Source organism: Miniopterus natalensis, chromosome 3, assembly GCF_054644295.1.
Source record: "Miniopterus natalensis isolate mMinNat1 chromosome 3, mMinNat1.hap1, whole genome shotgun sequence".
Lineage (NCBI taxonomy): Eukaryota > Metazoa > Chordata > Mammalia > Chiroptera > Miniopteridae > Miniopterus > Miniopterus natalensis.
Genome location: NC_142083.1, coordinates 37,551,272 through 37,564,796, shown reverse-complemented (window position 1 = coordinate 37,564,796; position 13,525 = coordinate 37,551,272). Strand labels below are relative to the sequence as shown.

Sequence of the window (13,525 nt, the reverse complement as noted above, 5' to 3'; positions counted from 1 at the left end):
CACGTGGGCGCCCCGGGCAGCGGGCGCGGCTCCGGGCGCGTGGGGCACAGTCCGCCCGCTGCTGCCGCACCCACCGGGGTAGGGAGGGATGGAGACCACCGGGGAAACGCCTGGGGCTGGGGTCTGCCTGGCCGGCCGGCCCGCCAGCGACGAGCTCCACGGCCGGCTTTGCCCAACCGGCAGTGTCCCCGGAGGGTCCGAACTTGTGCCCCTTCCCTCGCCACCGTCCTCCCTCCGGGTGTCCCATCCAGCGCGCGTGCCGCGCTCCCCGCTCGCTTCTCGCCACCCTTTCTGGGCGTCTCGGGGGCTCCCGCCGCGCGGGGCGCACAGCCCGGGGCGTCACTCCCCTGCCGCGGGTCCCCCGGCTCCGGGGCGACCCATTAGACGGGCTGGCCAGAGCGGCTCAGACTCTCCGACCCGGGAAAACTTGTTTCCCTCGCGGTCCCCGAGGGTTGCAGCTGCTCGCTAACGGCTGAGATCCCGCGTCCGCTTTGTCTCCGCTCCCCGCAGCCCCCTCCCCCGCTTCCTTTCCCGATTAACTCCCCCGACACGCTCCTCTGCGGCGCTCGCCGCCGCCCCGCCCGGCCGCCTCCCGGCGCTTCCTCCCGCCCCCTCGGGGTGTCACTCTCGGCCGACGCGCCCTCTCCCTCCGCCCCGCCCCTCCGCGCTTATAGCCGGCGCGCCGCGGCCGGGCGCACTCTGCTCGGGCAGCCGGAGAGGCGGCGCGGCGGCGCGCAGACCGGTCCAGACGCCAGGCGGCCGCCGGCGCGCGAGCGCGTCCCAGCTCCCTCCCCGAGCGCACAGCCGCCTCCTCGCGGCGCCTGCCGCCGGGCTCGCCCTCCGCGCCGAGACGCGCTCCGGGCGTCGCTCCCCGGGCCGCACACGGGCTGCGGCGTGGGCATCGCGAGCCGCCAGGGTAGCCGGCCCGAGCCAGCGCCTCGGGCGCGGTCCTCTCCGCGGCTGGGCAGTCCTTTCGCTCCCCGGGGCCGAGACGTCCACTTTGTCGCCTCCCCGCCCGGTGACCGAGGCAGGAACCCAGCTAGTTGTGCCCCGAGGCCATTCGCCACTGCTGTAAGTTTTCCCCGCTGCCCCGGACCTGTTGCGGGCGCCGCGGGCTTCTGGACATGCCCGGCCTGCGGGGGTGTGCTCGCGAGGGGTGTGCTCGCGAGGGGTGTGCGTGCGCCCCGGATCCGGAGCCCCGACTTAGGCGGAGATGGGGAGCTGTTGTTGGGGCGGAGACCTTTGTGTTCTCCGATGACCTCCCACCGCAAGCGGGGGCCGGGCATCGCCAGAGGGGCCCCTCTCGGCGGCGGGGCGCCGGGGAGCTGCTGGGGGACCGAGGAGCGGGGCGAGGGAGCGGTGACGCCCCCCCTCTGCGGAAAGCAGCGGCCTCCGGGGCGGCCTTCCCGCTGCCCGGGCCTCGCAGTCGCCGGGCCGAGAGCGCGGATGGCTGGCCCACGTTGCGCCCGACCCGCACAAGGAGCGCTGGGCCGCGCGCAGAAATCCCTCGTGAGGACACGGCCACTCTTGCGAAATGTCTGTAGGAAATGAATGAAAACTGTTGTGGTGGTGTTTTTTTTTGTCTCAAAAATTAGTTTCTTCTCATGTAAGTACAGTATGTGGCCTTTAGGGTAACATTATTAGTTTCGAAGGACAGGACTTGGTGGGCGGGGCGGAGGTGAACCATTGAACTTGTCGGGCTTGTAATTTGGTGTCTCCCTGAAAGGAACGGTGGCGTTTTAAAGAGCGTTGCAAGTCAAGTGTTTTAGGGGACAGCATGGTGAAATGCTTTTCCTGTTAACAGGAGCTTTTTATAATGTTTCATTGTTACCAATAACGTAAGTGCCCCCCGGCCCCCCCCTCCCCCCAGTCTGCCTAGTTTCTCCTCTGATTGCATTGAAATCAGGTCCAAAACCTAAAGAGATGTGACAGGGACTCAGAATTGAAGGCAGAGAGCTTGGGTAAGGAGCTCTAAGTGAGCTGAAGTTACTGTAACTAGAGGCCCTTTTGATGTTAAGGGTAATAGCAGCCCTTTTCTCATCTTCTTTGTAGGTGCAGGTTAAGTATATGTGTGCATTTTTTGGACACTTACTTGGCATGCAGATATTTCTCTGGGGGCTTAGAAAGTGCCAGAAGGATGATTTATGTTGAAGGTGTGCTTAGTGACTGTATAAATGATTTCTGCTGATATTTGGATGTTTGCTAATTTTAAACCAGAAAGTAACTTTTCCCATGGGTCTTCAAGTGTACCTTTTATTTTAATCAAACATTGCGGCAAGAATGTTGGGTTTTGACAGTGGCATGCTTCTCCATCTGGATGTTATCCAAGATGACAGGTTAGGTTCTTCCTTCTGGCTTTATGGGTCAACCTGGAAAATACAGGTGCGTCAACACAGGATGCATAGAGATGCAGATCCTAAGGTCTTCTTAGGTTGTGAGCCGTGTTGGACATCATCGGGTATCTAATGCTCAGGGAAATGTGTTCTGGCTCCTGAGGTTCCTGCCCCATGTGCTTATGGTGCTTGTGCACCTTGTTTGTGTAGGTCCCCCATTCTTCAGCCAGAGCTACATTTGTTCTTAGCTTTTGAGGTTGCTTTGGAAGCATTAGCTTAAAAAAAAAAAAAAAAGGTGTAGCTCCTTACTCATTTGGAATTTTTGTAAGTATTTATACCGTCTTTTGAGGTTCAGGCTTAAAATCTTTCTCAAAGTGCTTCAGAAGGAAGGAATGTACTAGTTCAAATGACCACTACAGTGGTAGAGCATCAGTGATGCTGCTAGATGTTTTAACACTTGGGAAACCTGGTGCATTCACCAGGATCCTCCCCCTTGTTCTCTGCAGCATTGAGCACTGGTTGAAAAAAAGGACTGTACCTGTAGAGGCTTGGCTTGAGGTGGGGGTGAAGCTTGGCTCTTTTACCATTTGCTATATCCAGGAGACTAATGGGTGTTTGTCAAGTCTTTGTAACACCAGAGCCTGGGACTTTGTTGCTTATTTTCTTCCACTGAGCTGTGTTTACGCACAAGGAAAAGTTACATTCCAAAATAAAGGAAAACAAGTTACATCACCTAATGGTATGTGGCTTATGTGTTAAGGGCAAGCTAGGCACCTGCTTTTGTTTTCTGTGACATGGCTGGTCAGGGAAGTGCAGTGTAGTGTCTAGCCCATGAATCTGTGGTAAGTTACGCATTTGCATTTATTGATAATTCCTGGGATACATTAAAAACAAATATCTGAATGGTTGAAGGAAACAAACAGGCCATGGGTTTCAGCTGTACTATAAGGACTGGCTGTTCTGAGTTCGAATAGATACTGTAACCACCTAGTTTACTCTCCTGGGATAAACAACTTCTTTAGGAATCTTTTGACAGGCAGGTGCTTGAAGCCTTTACTCCTTTGAAGTAAAAGAGAGGTAGGGTTTGTATGTGTGTGTTTTAAAGGATGTGGTTCCATTTTTGAAGATAGGTGATAGGGATTTCCTATACCTTGAGCCTACAATTTACTTACCGAGGAAAGCCAAAGATAGCATTAGATTCTGCTATAATTTCAATTTAGACACTGAGGGAAAAAAAAACTTTAGTCAGCAAATACATTCTAGGGTAGCCCAAAATTAACAATGGTTGGCAAAATACACACACATGCATATATACATATACATACGTGTGCATGTTTTTTTATTTAGATAAAGCAGTGTTTGCATTTTGAACTCCCTATATGCAGATGGCAGCACTAGCAGGTACACAAGAACGGTCTTGGTGATGCACCATCTAATCAAAAGAGAGGAGCAGGTAGATCCTTTGTTCTTGCAACTGGTTTCCTAAGAATTGATATAAAGAAGGAAGAACAGAAAAACAGCACGCATGTGTATGCCACTCAAAATATTCTTCCTTTTATGTGCCCAAATCCTCATTTTGGAAGCTGTCCAGAGCAAGAACGATGGGTGGTGATTGTGGTCAGAATCTATTCAGTGTTTTCACCAAAGCCTGCTGATCAGTATATGGTAATGTTTGTATTGGGCCGCTTTTAGGACTCTGTAGTGGCAGAGCTGTCTGGTTAGGAATGATTTGTAACATTTAAATAAGGGTCCTATCGTTGGAGAAGTTGCCTAAGCCTGTCATTTTAATATTACATTTCCCACTTACTGTATATTGCAGGGAGACCGGAACTTACCAAAGGAATTCTTAATGGAATTAATTAGTAGGTGTTTGTTTTACGCATGGCTTTATGTTGCATAGGGCATTCTAGCTGTGCCTGTCCCGGCGTTATGAGGGCTGGGGGCCTGGCATTTTGAGTGGCCTGCGGTGAGTCAGCTGGACAGGGACAGGGAGCTGTGAGCATGAGACCTCGCTCCTCCTGGCTTGTGCTGACGTACCATTCTCCCGGGCTTCGATATCCTGAAAGTCGGCAGTCAGGTTTTCCAAGATGAACCAGCTTTTGAGCAGTGATTTCTTTTAGACGGTGCAGAGCACAGCCTGACCGTGAACGGCTGTCCTTGCGGACGGGTGCTGGCTCTGTGCGGGAGCGGCCATCGGCTGTGCGGGGCCGTGGGCAGCAGGGCTGAGGGCAGGGCGTTCGGGTTCCTGTCCTGAGGGATCGCTGCTTGTTCTGCTGTTTCGAGCACCCGCTCAGCGGTTCTGTGTTGTTGTTTCAGGAGCGGAAACAAAATGTCCGTCAGCGTGCACGAGAACCGCAAGTCCCGGGCCAGCAGCGGCTCCATTAACATCTACCTGTTCCACAAGTCCTCCTACGCCGACAGCGTCCTCACGCACCTGAACCTGCTGCGCCAGCAGCGCCTCTTCACCGACGTGCTCCTGCACGCGGGGGACAGGACCTTCCCCTGCCACCGGGCCGTGCTGGCCGCCTGCAGCCGCTACTTCGAGGCCATGTTCAGCGGCGGCCTGAAGGAGAGCCAGGACAGCGAGGTCAACTTCGACAGCTCCATCCACCCCGAGGTCCTGGAGCTGCTGCTGGACTACGCCTACTCCTCCCGGGTCGTCATCAACGAAGAGAACGCGGAGTCGCTCCTGGAGGCCGGCGACATGCTGGAGTTCCAGGACATCCGGGACGCCTGCGCGGAGTTCCTGGAGAGGAACCTGCACCCCAGCAACTGCCTGGGCATGCTGCTGCTGTCCGACGCGCACCAGTGCGCCAGGCTGCACGAGCTCGCCTGGAGGATGTGCCTCAGCAACTTCCAGACCATCCGCAAGAACGAGGACTTCCTGCAGCTGCCCCAGGACACGGTAGTGCAGCTGCTGTCCAGCGAGGAGCTGGAGACAGAAGACGAGAGGCTCGTGTACGAGTCTGCGATCAGCTGGATCAGCTACGACCTGAAGAAGCGCCACTGCCACCTCCCGGAGCTGCTGCAGACGGTGAGGCTGGCCCTCCTGCCGGCCATCTACCTCATGGAGAACGTGGCCACGGAGGAGCTCATCACCAAGCAGAGGAAGAGCAAGGAGATCGTGGAGGAGGCCATCAGGTGCAAGCTGAAGATCCTGCAGAACGATGGTGTGGTCACCAGCCTCTGTGCCCGGCCTCGCAAAACCGGCCACGCCCTCTTCCTCCTGGGGGGGCAGACTTTCATGTGTGACAAGCTGTACCTGGTCGACCAGAAGGCCAAAGAAATCATCCCGAAGGCGGACATCCCCAGCCCAAGAAAAGAGTTCAGTGCGTGCGCCATTGGCTGCAAGGTGTACATTACTGGGGGCCGGGGCTCCGAGAATGGCGTCTCGAAAGACGTCTGGGTTTACGACACCCTGCACGAGGAGTGGTCCAAGGCCGCCCCCATGCTGGTGGCCAGGTTCGGCCACGGCTCTGCGGAGCTGAAGCACTGCCTGTATGTGGTCGGGGGCCACACGGCCGCCACTGGCTGCCTGCCAGCCTCCCCCTCGGTCTCTCTAAAGCAGGTAGAACATTATGACCCCGCAACCAACAAGTGGACCATGGTGGCCCCGCTGCGGGAAGGCGTGAGCAATGCGGCCGTAGTGAGCGCCAAACTCAAGCTGTTCGCCTTCGGGGGTACCAGTGTCAGTCACGACAAGCTCCCCAAGGTTCAGTGTTACGATCAGTGTGAAAACAGGTGGACGGTTCCGGCCACCTGTCCCCAGCCCTGGCGTTACACAGCCGCAGCCGTGCTGGGCAACCAGATTTTCATTATGGGGGGGGATACAGAGTTCTCCGCCTGCTCTGCTTATAAATTCAACAGCGAGACTTACCAGTGGACCAAGGTGGGGGACGTGACGGCGAAGCGCATGAGCTGCCACGCGGTGGCCTCCGGAAACAAGCTCTACGTGGTGGGGGGGTACTTCGGCATTCAGCGGTGCAAGACCCTGGACTGCTACGACCCGACGTTGGATGTGTGGAACAGCATAACCACGGTCCCGTACTCGCTGATACCGACTGCGTTCGTCAGCACCTGGAAGCATCTGCCTTCTTAAACGCCGTCCATCCTCTAGAAGGGTGGGCAGGAGGTAAGGAGTCGGGCTAACTGTCAGTATGCGTGTAATTAAGCTAGCCGTGTAAGTGTGCGTGTGGCGTGAGGCGTGGTCCCTATAGCCTATCCCGTAGAACTACTACAAAAACTGTAAAAATGAAAGAACTTGTATCCCAGCACTTAAACAGTTGTATTGACCACAGCTCCCCCCTGCCCCCCACTGTAACACTGTAAACCAGTGGTTCTCGGTCTTTACTGAGCCTCAGAATCTCCCAAAGAGCTTTGCAAAAACTACCCAGCCCAGACACTTGGTTTCATTTGGTCTTGTGGGGCCCAGAATCAGCATTTTTAGAAAGTTTTCTGGTGATTCTAATGTACCCCAGGCTGAGAAACCCTGACCTATGTTAATAATGCCAACTGTAGTTAGCGAGCCCTCGCTGTGTGTCTGGAGCTGGGCTGTGTGTTCGCATGGATCACTTCACTGAATCTTCACAACAGCCTTGTGAGACGCTGTTACCAGAGCCCTTCATGGATGAAAACACCTCATGCACGCAGAGGTGAAGTTGCCCAAGGTCATAGAGTTTAGCAGTAGGCGCAAGAATTGGTCAAGAAATCCACCCAGGCAGCGGGGCTCCAGGCACTCGAGCGTTGTGCTGAACTGCCGCTTAATGAACTTGAGCTTCATATTGGTGTGAAGATATTTGTTAATATTCACATTTAGCTTCCCTCAAACCCTTCCTGGAATGAAGTATGGTTTTTAAAAAATTGAATGCTTAAATTTATTCTTAGATTATTCTCTCCAGGATTATTTATTAGCTTATTTAATTTTTTCTCAAACGTATTAACTTTGGAGGGAAATTTAAAAGGCCCTTGTAAAAGGCCGCACCTGCATTGCATACATATGTCTGATGCGTGGATACGCTGAGCCATCTAAGCTGCTCTTACAGCAGCCTTTCAGAGTTAATCAGACAGGCCGGCCCTTTTGTCGGGCCTAACAAAAGTTGTGTTTCTGTGTCATATATCTGAGCACATAATGGTTGTCTTGTGTACTTAAGAGTATATTATACTCTTGGCTCAAATAATTAATAGGCCTCCACAGCTCAGTGTCCGCTCGGCCGCCGTTAGGCATTCCTAGGCCCGGGCCCGGGCGTCACTTCAGCACTGTCCAGAGGCCGCACAGAGCACACAGCCTGTTGATTGGTTTTGGTGACTCAGGGGCTTATTCCGTTACTAATAGCAGAATAAAATTAAAACTCTGCTTTGGAGGAACTACAACGAAAACCAACTTCTTACTTGGAAACTCTGGGCCCTGTTTTCCGTAGTATGCGTCAGACCTTTGAAGGGAACTTACAAAGAGAAAATGGGAGCTTAGGGGTCGTTGCAAGCTGAGTCGAGGGGGCTCTGACTCACCTGTCTTTTCTTCCCTCCTCTCTCACAGCTCATTTAAAAACACCACGAAAACTGGCCTCGCTCTCACCCTTAATCCTTCTACCTGTTTCATTTCTGCAGTTTCTCCTCCGGCCTATTCCAGTTAGTAGAGTTCTTAGCAATGTAATGTTTCCTCGGAATGAAATGCAGGAGCAGTCAGAAGCCTCCTCTGGGGAGCAGCTTGGCTCACAGCGTCCACACCAAACTGGTTTTTGCAGCCTTGCTGGCATCTCAGTAATCCTGAGTAAACAAGTGCTCTGAACGTGGTTATTTCTTTTGTGATATGAATGCGTGACTCACCTCCAAAGCTGCTTTAAAGAACCTCCTAGGGTAAAGCATCAATTAACAGCACACTGAGTTGGGTGTTAGTCCAGAACCGACTCTATTTGCCCATAATAATAAGGGGAGCCATAAAATTGCCAGTGGTGGCGGTACTTCAGAATGGCAACTGGTGGAATGGTTGGCCTCCTTGGAGCAAGGTAAGGACGTTAAGGCCGAAAGAGAGACCACGTGCATTCTGGTTCTGGTTCTAAGCTGGAGTCTGGACCTTTCTGGATTTCGCTCCTTTGTCAAATGAGTGGTGTTTGCATTATGCGTCCCCTAAGATTTGCCCCAGTTCAGACCTGGGTAGATGGATAAATAGGGAGGCAGGGGAGGGAGTAGCTAGAATGCCTAGCCCAGCGCCTGGCGTAGATTCAGTGTTCAGTGCTCTCGGGCTTCTTTCCTCACTTCGGTTTAGACCTGAGCCTGCAGTGGAATTAGCTTTGTGTGGGGGGGATGAAGTTCCTCTGACTGTCATCTCTCGTTATCTTTATATTTCCTTCTCGGTGCCTCATTTTTCTCAGCCCAGAGTATGCAAACACTGGAATTCATCGTATCCAGAATATTTGAATCTCTTCACACGCTTCCGGTGCCTTGGAAACGGAGGGTATCTGAAGTGTTAGGTTCTGGGTGAAATCACATCCTCTCTGCCCTCGGTGCTGCCAGCCGGAGCCGAGCATGTAACGACGCACTCGACGTGGCCGGGGTCGCCCGCCTTTCTAAAGGTGGCGCGGGTGGGCCTGATCAAAGCCGCTCTTGTGGTTTCCCACGGGGGGGGGGGGGGTTGTTTTAAACTGCCCAAGTTGACTACACACAGATATTTGTTAAAACGCCAAAGCGGGATGGAGTGAGAGGCGGTGCAGTGTAGGTGTCAGTCCTAAGCGGCAAAAACTTCCAAGAGGACATCTCTTTGCTCTCCAAATGGAGGTGCTGAGGGAATTAATAGTGTTAACAAAAAGTTTGCCCTGGTCCTAAAGCTCATCCATCTAGGAGATTCTAACGGACTCCTGCCGCTCTGTCAACGGGTGGGAGGGACAAAAGGGAAATTACTTTTGATTAGTCTGCGTTTTCATGGTGCTGTGTGGCCCCAGCAGGCCAGAACTTAGATTTTGCTTTGCATTTTTCTTCCTTTTTTAGAGTTTTTCTTTTCTTTTGGTGTCCTTTTCCCCCCTCCCCCCCCCCGTGTGTGCAGCATCTTGAAGTTTTATTGTATTATTACAAGATACATTCTTTTGGCCTAATGTTGATATATAGGTTCTAAGGAGGTGGGGCCAAGGGGATGACACCGTAGTCTAAGGAATGCCTTGAAAGCTTGAATCACTGTTATGAAACTGCCAAAAGAAACACTGATGCAATGAATCAGACTCCTAAACACACAAAAGCGAGGAGAATTCAGGGCCAGGAACGAGTGGCCCCTCCTGAATTCCCTTTGTGAATAGCTACAGCGGCCGGATGCAAGTTCCTACCCGGGCTGAGTGTGAGGGTGAGCGTTTGCAAGGCAAGCCATCTGCAAAACGTCCCCATATCGCATTAGACGTAACCGAGCGGGAGGGGTGGGCACTGTGAGGAAATGCCAGCTCCCATGACGAGTGGTTATGGCGCCTTGAATTTGTATCCACACTTGACACTGGCAGATCCCGCAGGTAGCTGCTCCGTGTACCTAAGCCGGCGTCTCCCAACTGTGGACGGACGAACTTTGAGAATAAGTCCAGCCTTGGGCTACTGAGCCCGGTATGTTGTCATATGAAAGGGAGCGAGACTGATTCCTGCCATAATGAATAGCAGAGATGCATTTAAATAAGAGGATTAATACGTCTGCCGCCTATATGGTAAACAAATTGAATTTGGAACCTGTTACGGTAAACGGGCCGTGGAGGTTTGCACAGGAATCTTTCCTGACCCTCCGGAGATTGCTTCCCAGTAGCTCTGTTTAACCACACAGAGGAATTACGAATGTTGGGAGCAGAAGGTGGCAACTGATAGTAAGATCTAGACGTATAGGTTTGAATTTGAACACACGTGTTTAGGAAGGAAGCGAAGATCCTCCTTTGGACACCGTTGCTCCCGTCTGGTCAGCCGTCTGCATGCATGCGTGTGTGTGCGTGTGTGCGTGCGTGCGTGTGTGCGTGCGTGTGCATTCAAGGCAGCACCTCACGTCTTTGCACAGCTCCTACTGAACATGTTGTAATCAAGACCTTCAGAAGCAATACTGACCAGTGCTGTCCTGAGTTTTATTTTTAGATTTTGAGGATACTAACAAAAATCTTTTTCCTCTGTTTTAGCTCAAGAAACGATTTCTGTTTTTGAGAGGCCAAATTTAACGAAGAGAAAGAAAAAAACGGAAAAGAAGTTGCTACAAGACCTGGATTGTACCATCGGCGGCACCTTGTAAATGCTCTAACTGGACATGAAGGAAGGGGGTGGGGGAGGGGTGGGATTTTCTGTGCAAGTAGCACATGGTTTAAATATGAATGAATGAACCTGTGATCCAGTCCTTGTCTTGTAATTGTGGATTAATGTCAGCGTTAATCAGCCCCTCAAAGGGAGAGAAAAGCCGGGCCTTTTCCCTTGCTGTACGATATTCAGCATTTGATTTCCATGGGCTCCACCATTTATGTGTAAAATTTGAAATGGTTGTCACCTCTCTCTGAGGAGCGAGCTTGAAGCCTCCACGCCAGCTGCTCTTGGAGATTGAAAGCCCGACTGTGGGGCCAGGAGGGAGGCTGGTGCTGGCCGCAGAGTGAGGAGCCCTGGGCCCTGCCGGTCTCTGAGGGGCTGTGCTCCCCGGGAAGGGTTCCGAACAATGGGGACATTGTTGGTAGCTGTTTGGTAGATGATCTTTTCTATTTATAAGTGACTTTAAACTTTCCCTTGGCTGTTAAGAAATTTGTTATAGATTTAGCTATTTATTGTTTGATGCCTGCATGCTGAAACAATGCTTACAGTTGTCTTCACGTGTATGGACTTGTGTGAATGGTTGTATGTTTTGCACAATTTTGTGGCTGTTATGTGCTTTGCTGCACAAAAAGGAAAACTTTGGAATTACAGTTTGGAATATAACTGGAGGGTGGGTTGGGAAGGGGAGGGATTTTGTAAATGTCAAGACAGGGAAGTATTACAAAACAGAAACTTAAATTACACCTAGAGGTAGAGAAAACATGGATGGAGGTCACGTTTCTTAGACTCACCGACTGTCAGTGGGGTTTCATGGGCTCTGGTCACGTAAGGGAAGGCTTCGCTCTGCCCCTTCCATCAGATTCACCTCCTTCAGTCTCGGCTACTGAAATTTGGAAAGGACCAAATTGCTTTGCAGTTTTTTTTTTCTTTGTGTAATATCCTGAAATCCTGGAAAATTCTATGGAATAGTTCTGTATATAGGGCACAGGTAAAGGCATAGTCCAAAGTTTATATATTTATTTATTTATTACCCTGTGAGAATGCTTTGCCATAACCACAACTAACTGGGGATAAAAAACTGAATTGTCACAGACATAAATTAATTCAGTTACCCAATTTGCTTGACCTGGATTCATTGTTACCGTTGCTGTACAATTTAGCAAGTGTGGCAGGTTCTCCGAGACAATAGTAACCTTGGTACAATGCATACCTTAGTGCTTACCTGCAGGTAAGTCTCTAAAAGAACTCTTTGGTGCACGGAAGTGTCACATTTGGTCACGAAACACCAAAGAATTGTGAGCAGTGGCCACCGTTGGGGTTTTCTGGGGTAGCTGGGGATCGGTTGTGAATACATTCTTTGCTAGTTTGCAGGCTTGTTTACTAAACACGTGCTGTGATAGGTGTTAGTATTAGACTCCACTAGGTGCTTCCTCACAGGTGCCTGGGGAAGACCAGAGTTTGTAACTCTCGCACTACGTTCATTGATGTTTCTCACGTTACTGTACTTTAGAAAATAAGGTTAAAGACTGATAACAACCTTTTACATTGTGAGTGTGCTTGCCGTGTCTAATGACAGATAAATCCTTAACATTTCTCTGCATCTGAAAACTTTAGACTAATTGTACATCTCTGTCCATGGCATGAATACGTGGGCTATAGGTGGACCAAAATTAACGAGCCGTTGGAATAAAAGCATCCCAGTCCTTGCCAGCAGTCAGTCTTTCGCTCCTCCATGTGCTCTAAGCGATGCCAACGTCTCCTTGCACAATGGCAGCGTAGCCGGGCGTCGTTACATTGTAGCAGCTACAGCTCCGTAGTTTATGATGCAAATGGGCCGAGATGTGTGCACCGCTGCGCGGCTTCTGAGAGCAGGGTGGATTTCCTACAGCTGTTTCGGAGTTGTGGTCCGTCCTTGAATCTTCTATTAATTACTGTGTGTGAGCCAGAGGGAGCCGTGGTCAGGGTGGGCCCCAGCCTGCAGGGAACTTTCTGGACTCTCCCGCTCTTTGAATTGATGTGGGCATTTGGGCTCGCTCCTCGGCCATTCTCACCCTGTGAGACGCCCCACACTTTGAAGCAAATACAATTCACAGCACAGTGCACACAAAAACCTTGGCATGAGACAGAGAAGGTTCTTCTTATTCTGTGGATGGGTTGCTGTGGAAACGGATGACAAAGGGCAGCCTTCCACTTCTGGTATAATTGTGGGGCCCCCTTTTCTCTGGGCTTGACACCTGTCTGAATACGAGTGATTAGAGCTGAATAATATCCCTCTCTTGGCTGTTGAGTATGTGGATCACGTACAAAACTCTGTGTAAGTTGAAGAAGTAAAGTGTTCATGTTCTTATGTACTTGTTTCCTATGACTACATTTTTGAGGTTTTGTAAAACTGTTGTGTTTTTTTTTTCACAATGTGAAACTGAAGGTCAAATAAATTATTAGAGATTTTCTCTTCATTGTGTGTGGTGAGTCTTTACTTGAATACAACATAATTTTAGCTGTTGGAAATGTGCGCCTTTTCTAGTTTAATCAAAAGGAGGATTATCTCGAATACGTTCTGAGTGTCCTTTATGTCACCATTGAGTTGTGTACTTTTAGTAAAGCAATTTTACACATGAAGTAATTAAGAATTTTCACCTTTCCGGATATTTCTTTAAGCAAGTCAAAATATGGGTTACTCCAGCTTAGACTATAAAAAGTCATGTTCCCTGCACTATTAAGACAGCGTAACATGTTAGAGGAATTTAGTTTTTGGTCTTCCCGGTGGGTTATGTTTTCACTCGATCTTTTCATCTGACGTTGCCTCAGAAAGCATTTCAAGTAAGTGGGGATATGGGCAGGTTGTTTCCCTGTAACTGTACAAAACCAGCAGCCTAACCCCTCTGGTACACTCAGCGTCCTCCAAGTTGAAAGCCACCGTCCCAGCTGGCTCAGCCTAAAGCCCTATGAAG

The 13,525-nt window shown here is 51.0% G+C and overlaps 1 protein-coding gene across 2 annotated transcripts; it reads left to right on the top strand.

Moving 5' to 3' along the window:
* The first annotated feature begins 987 nt into the window (after positions 1–987).
* On the top strand, positions 988–13,030 carry ENC1 (ectodermal-neural cortex 1). Of its 2 annotated transcripts, none has more exons than XM_016205260.2 (3): positions 988–1,071; positions 4,650–6,465; positions 10,460–13,030. In XM_016205260.2, the coding sequence occupies exon 2, from the start codon at positions 4,663–4,665 to the stop codon at positions 6,430–6,432; it is 1,770 nt and encodes a 589-aa protein (XP_016060746.1). In that variant the 5' UTR covers positions 988–1,071; positions 4,650–4,662; the 3' UTR covers positions 6,433–6,465; positions 10,460–13,030. The 2 variants fall into 2 exon arrangements, with proteins under 2 accessions (XP_016060746.1, XP_016060744.1); XM_016205258.2 differs by lacking the exon at positions 988–1,071 and adding an exon at positions 1,463–1,606.
* The last annotated feature ends 495 nt before the right edge of the window (positions 13,031–13,525 follow it).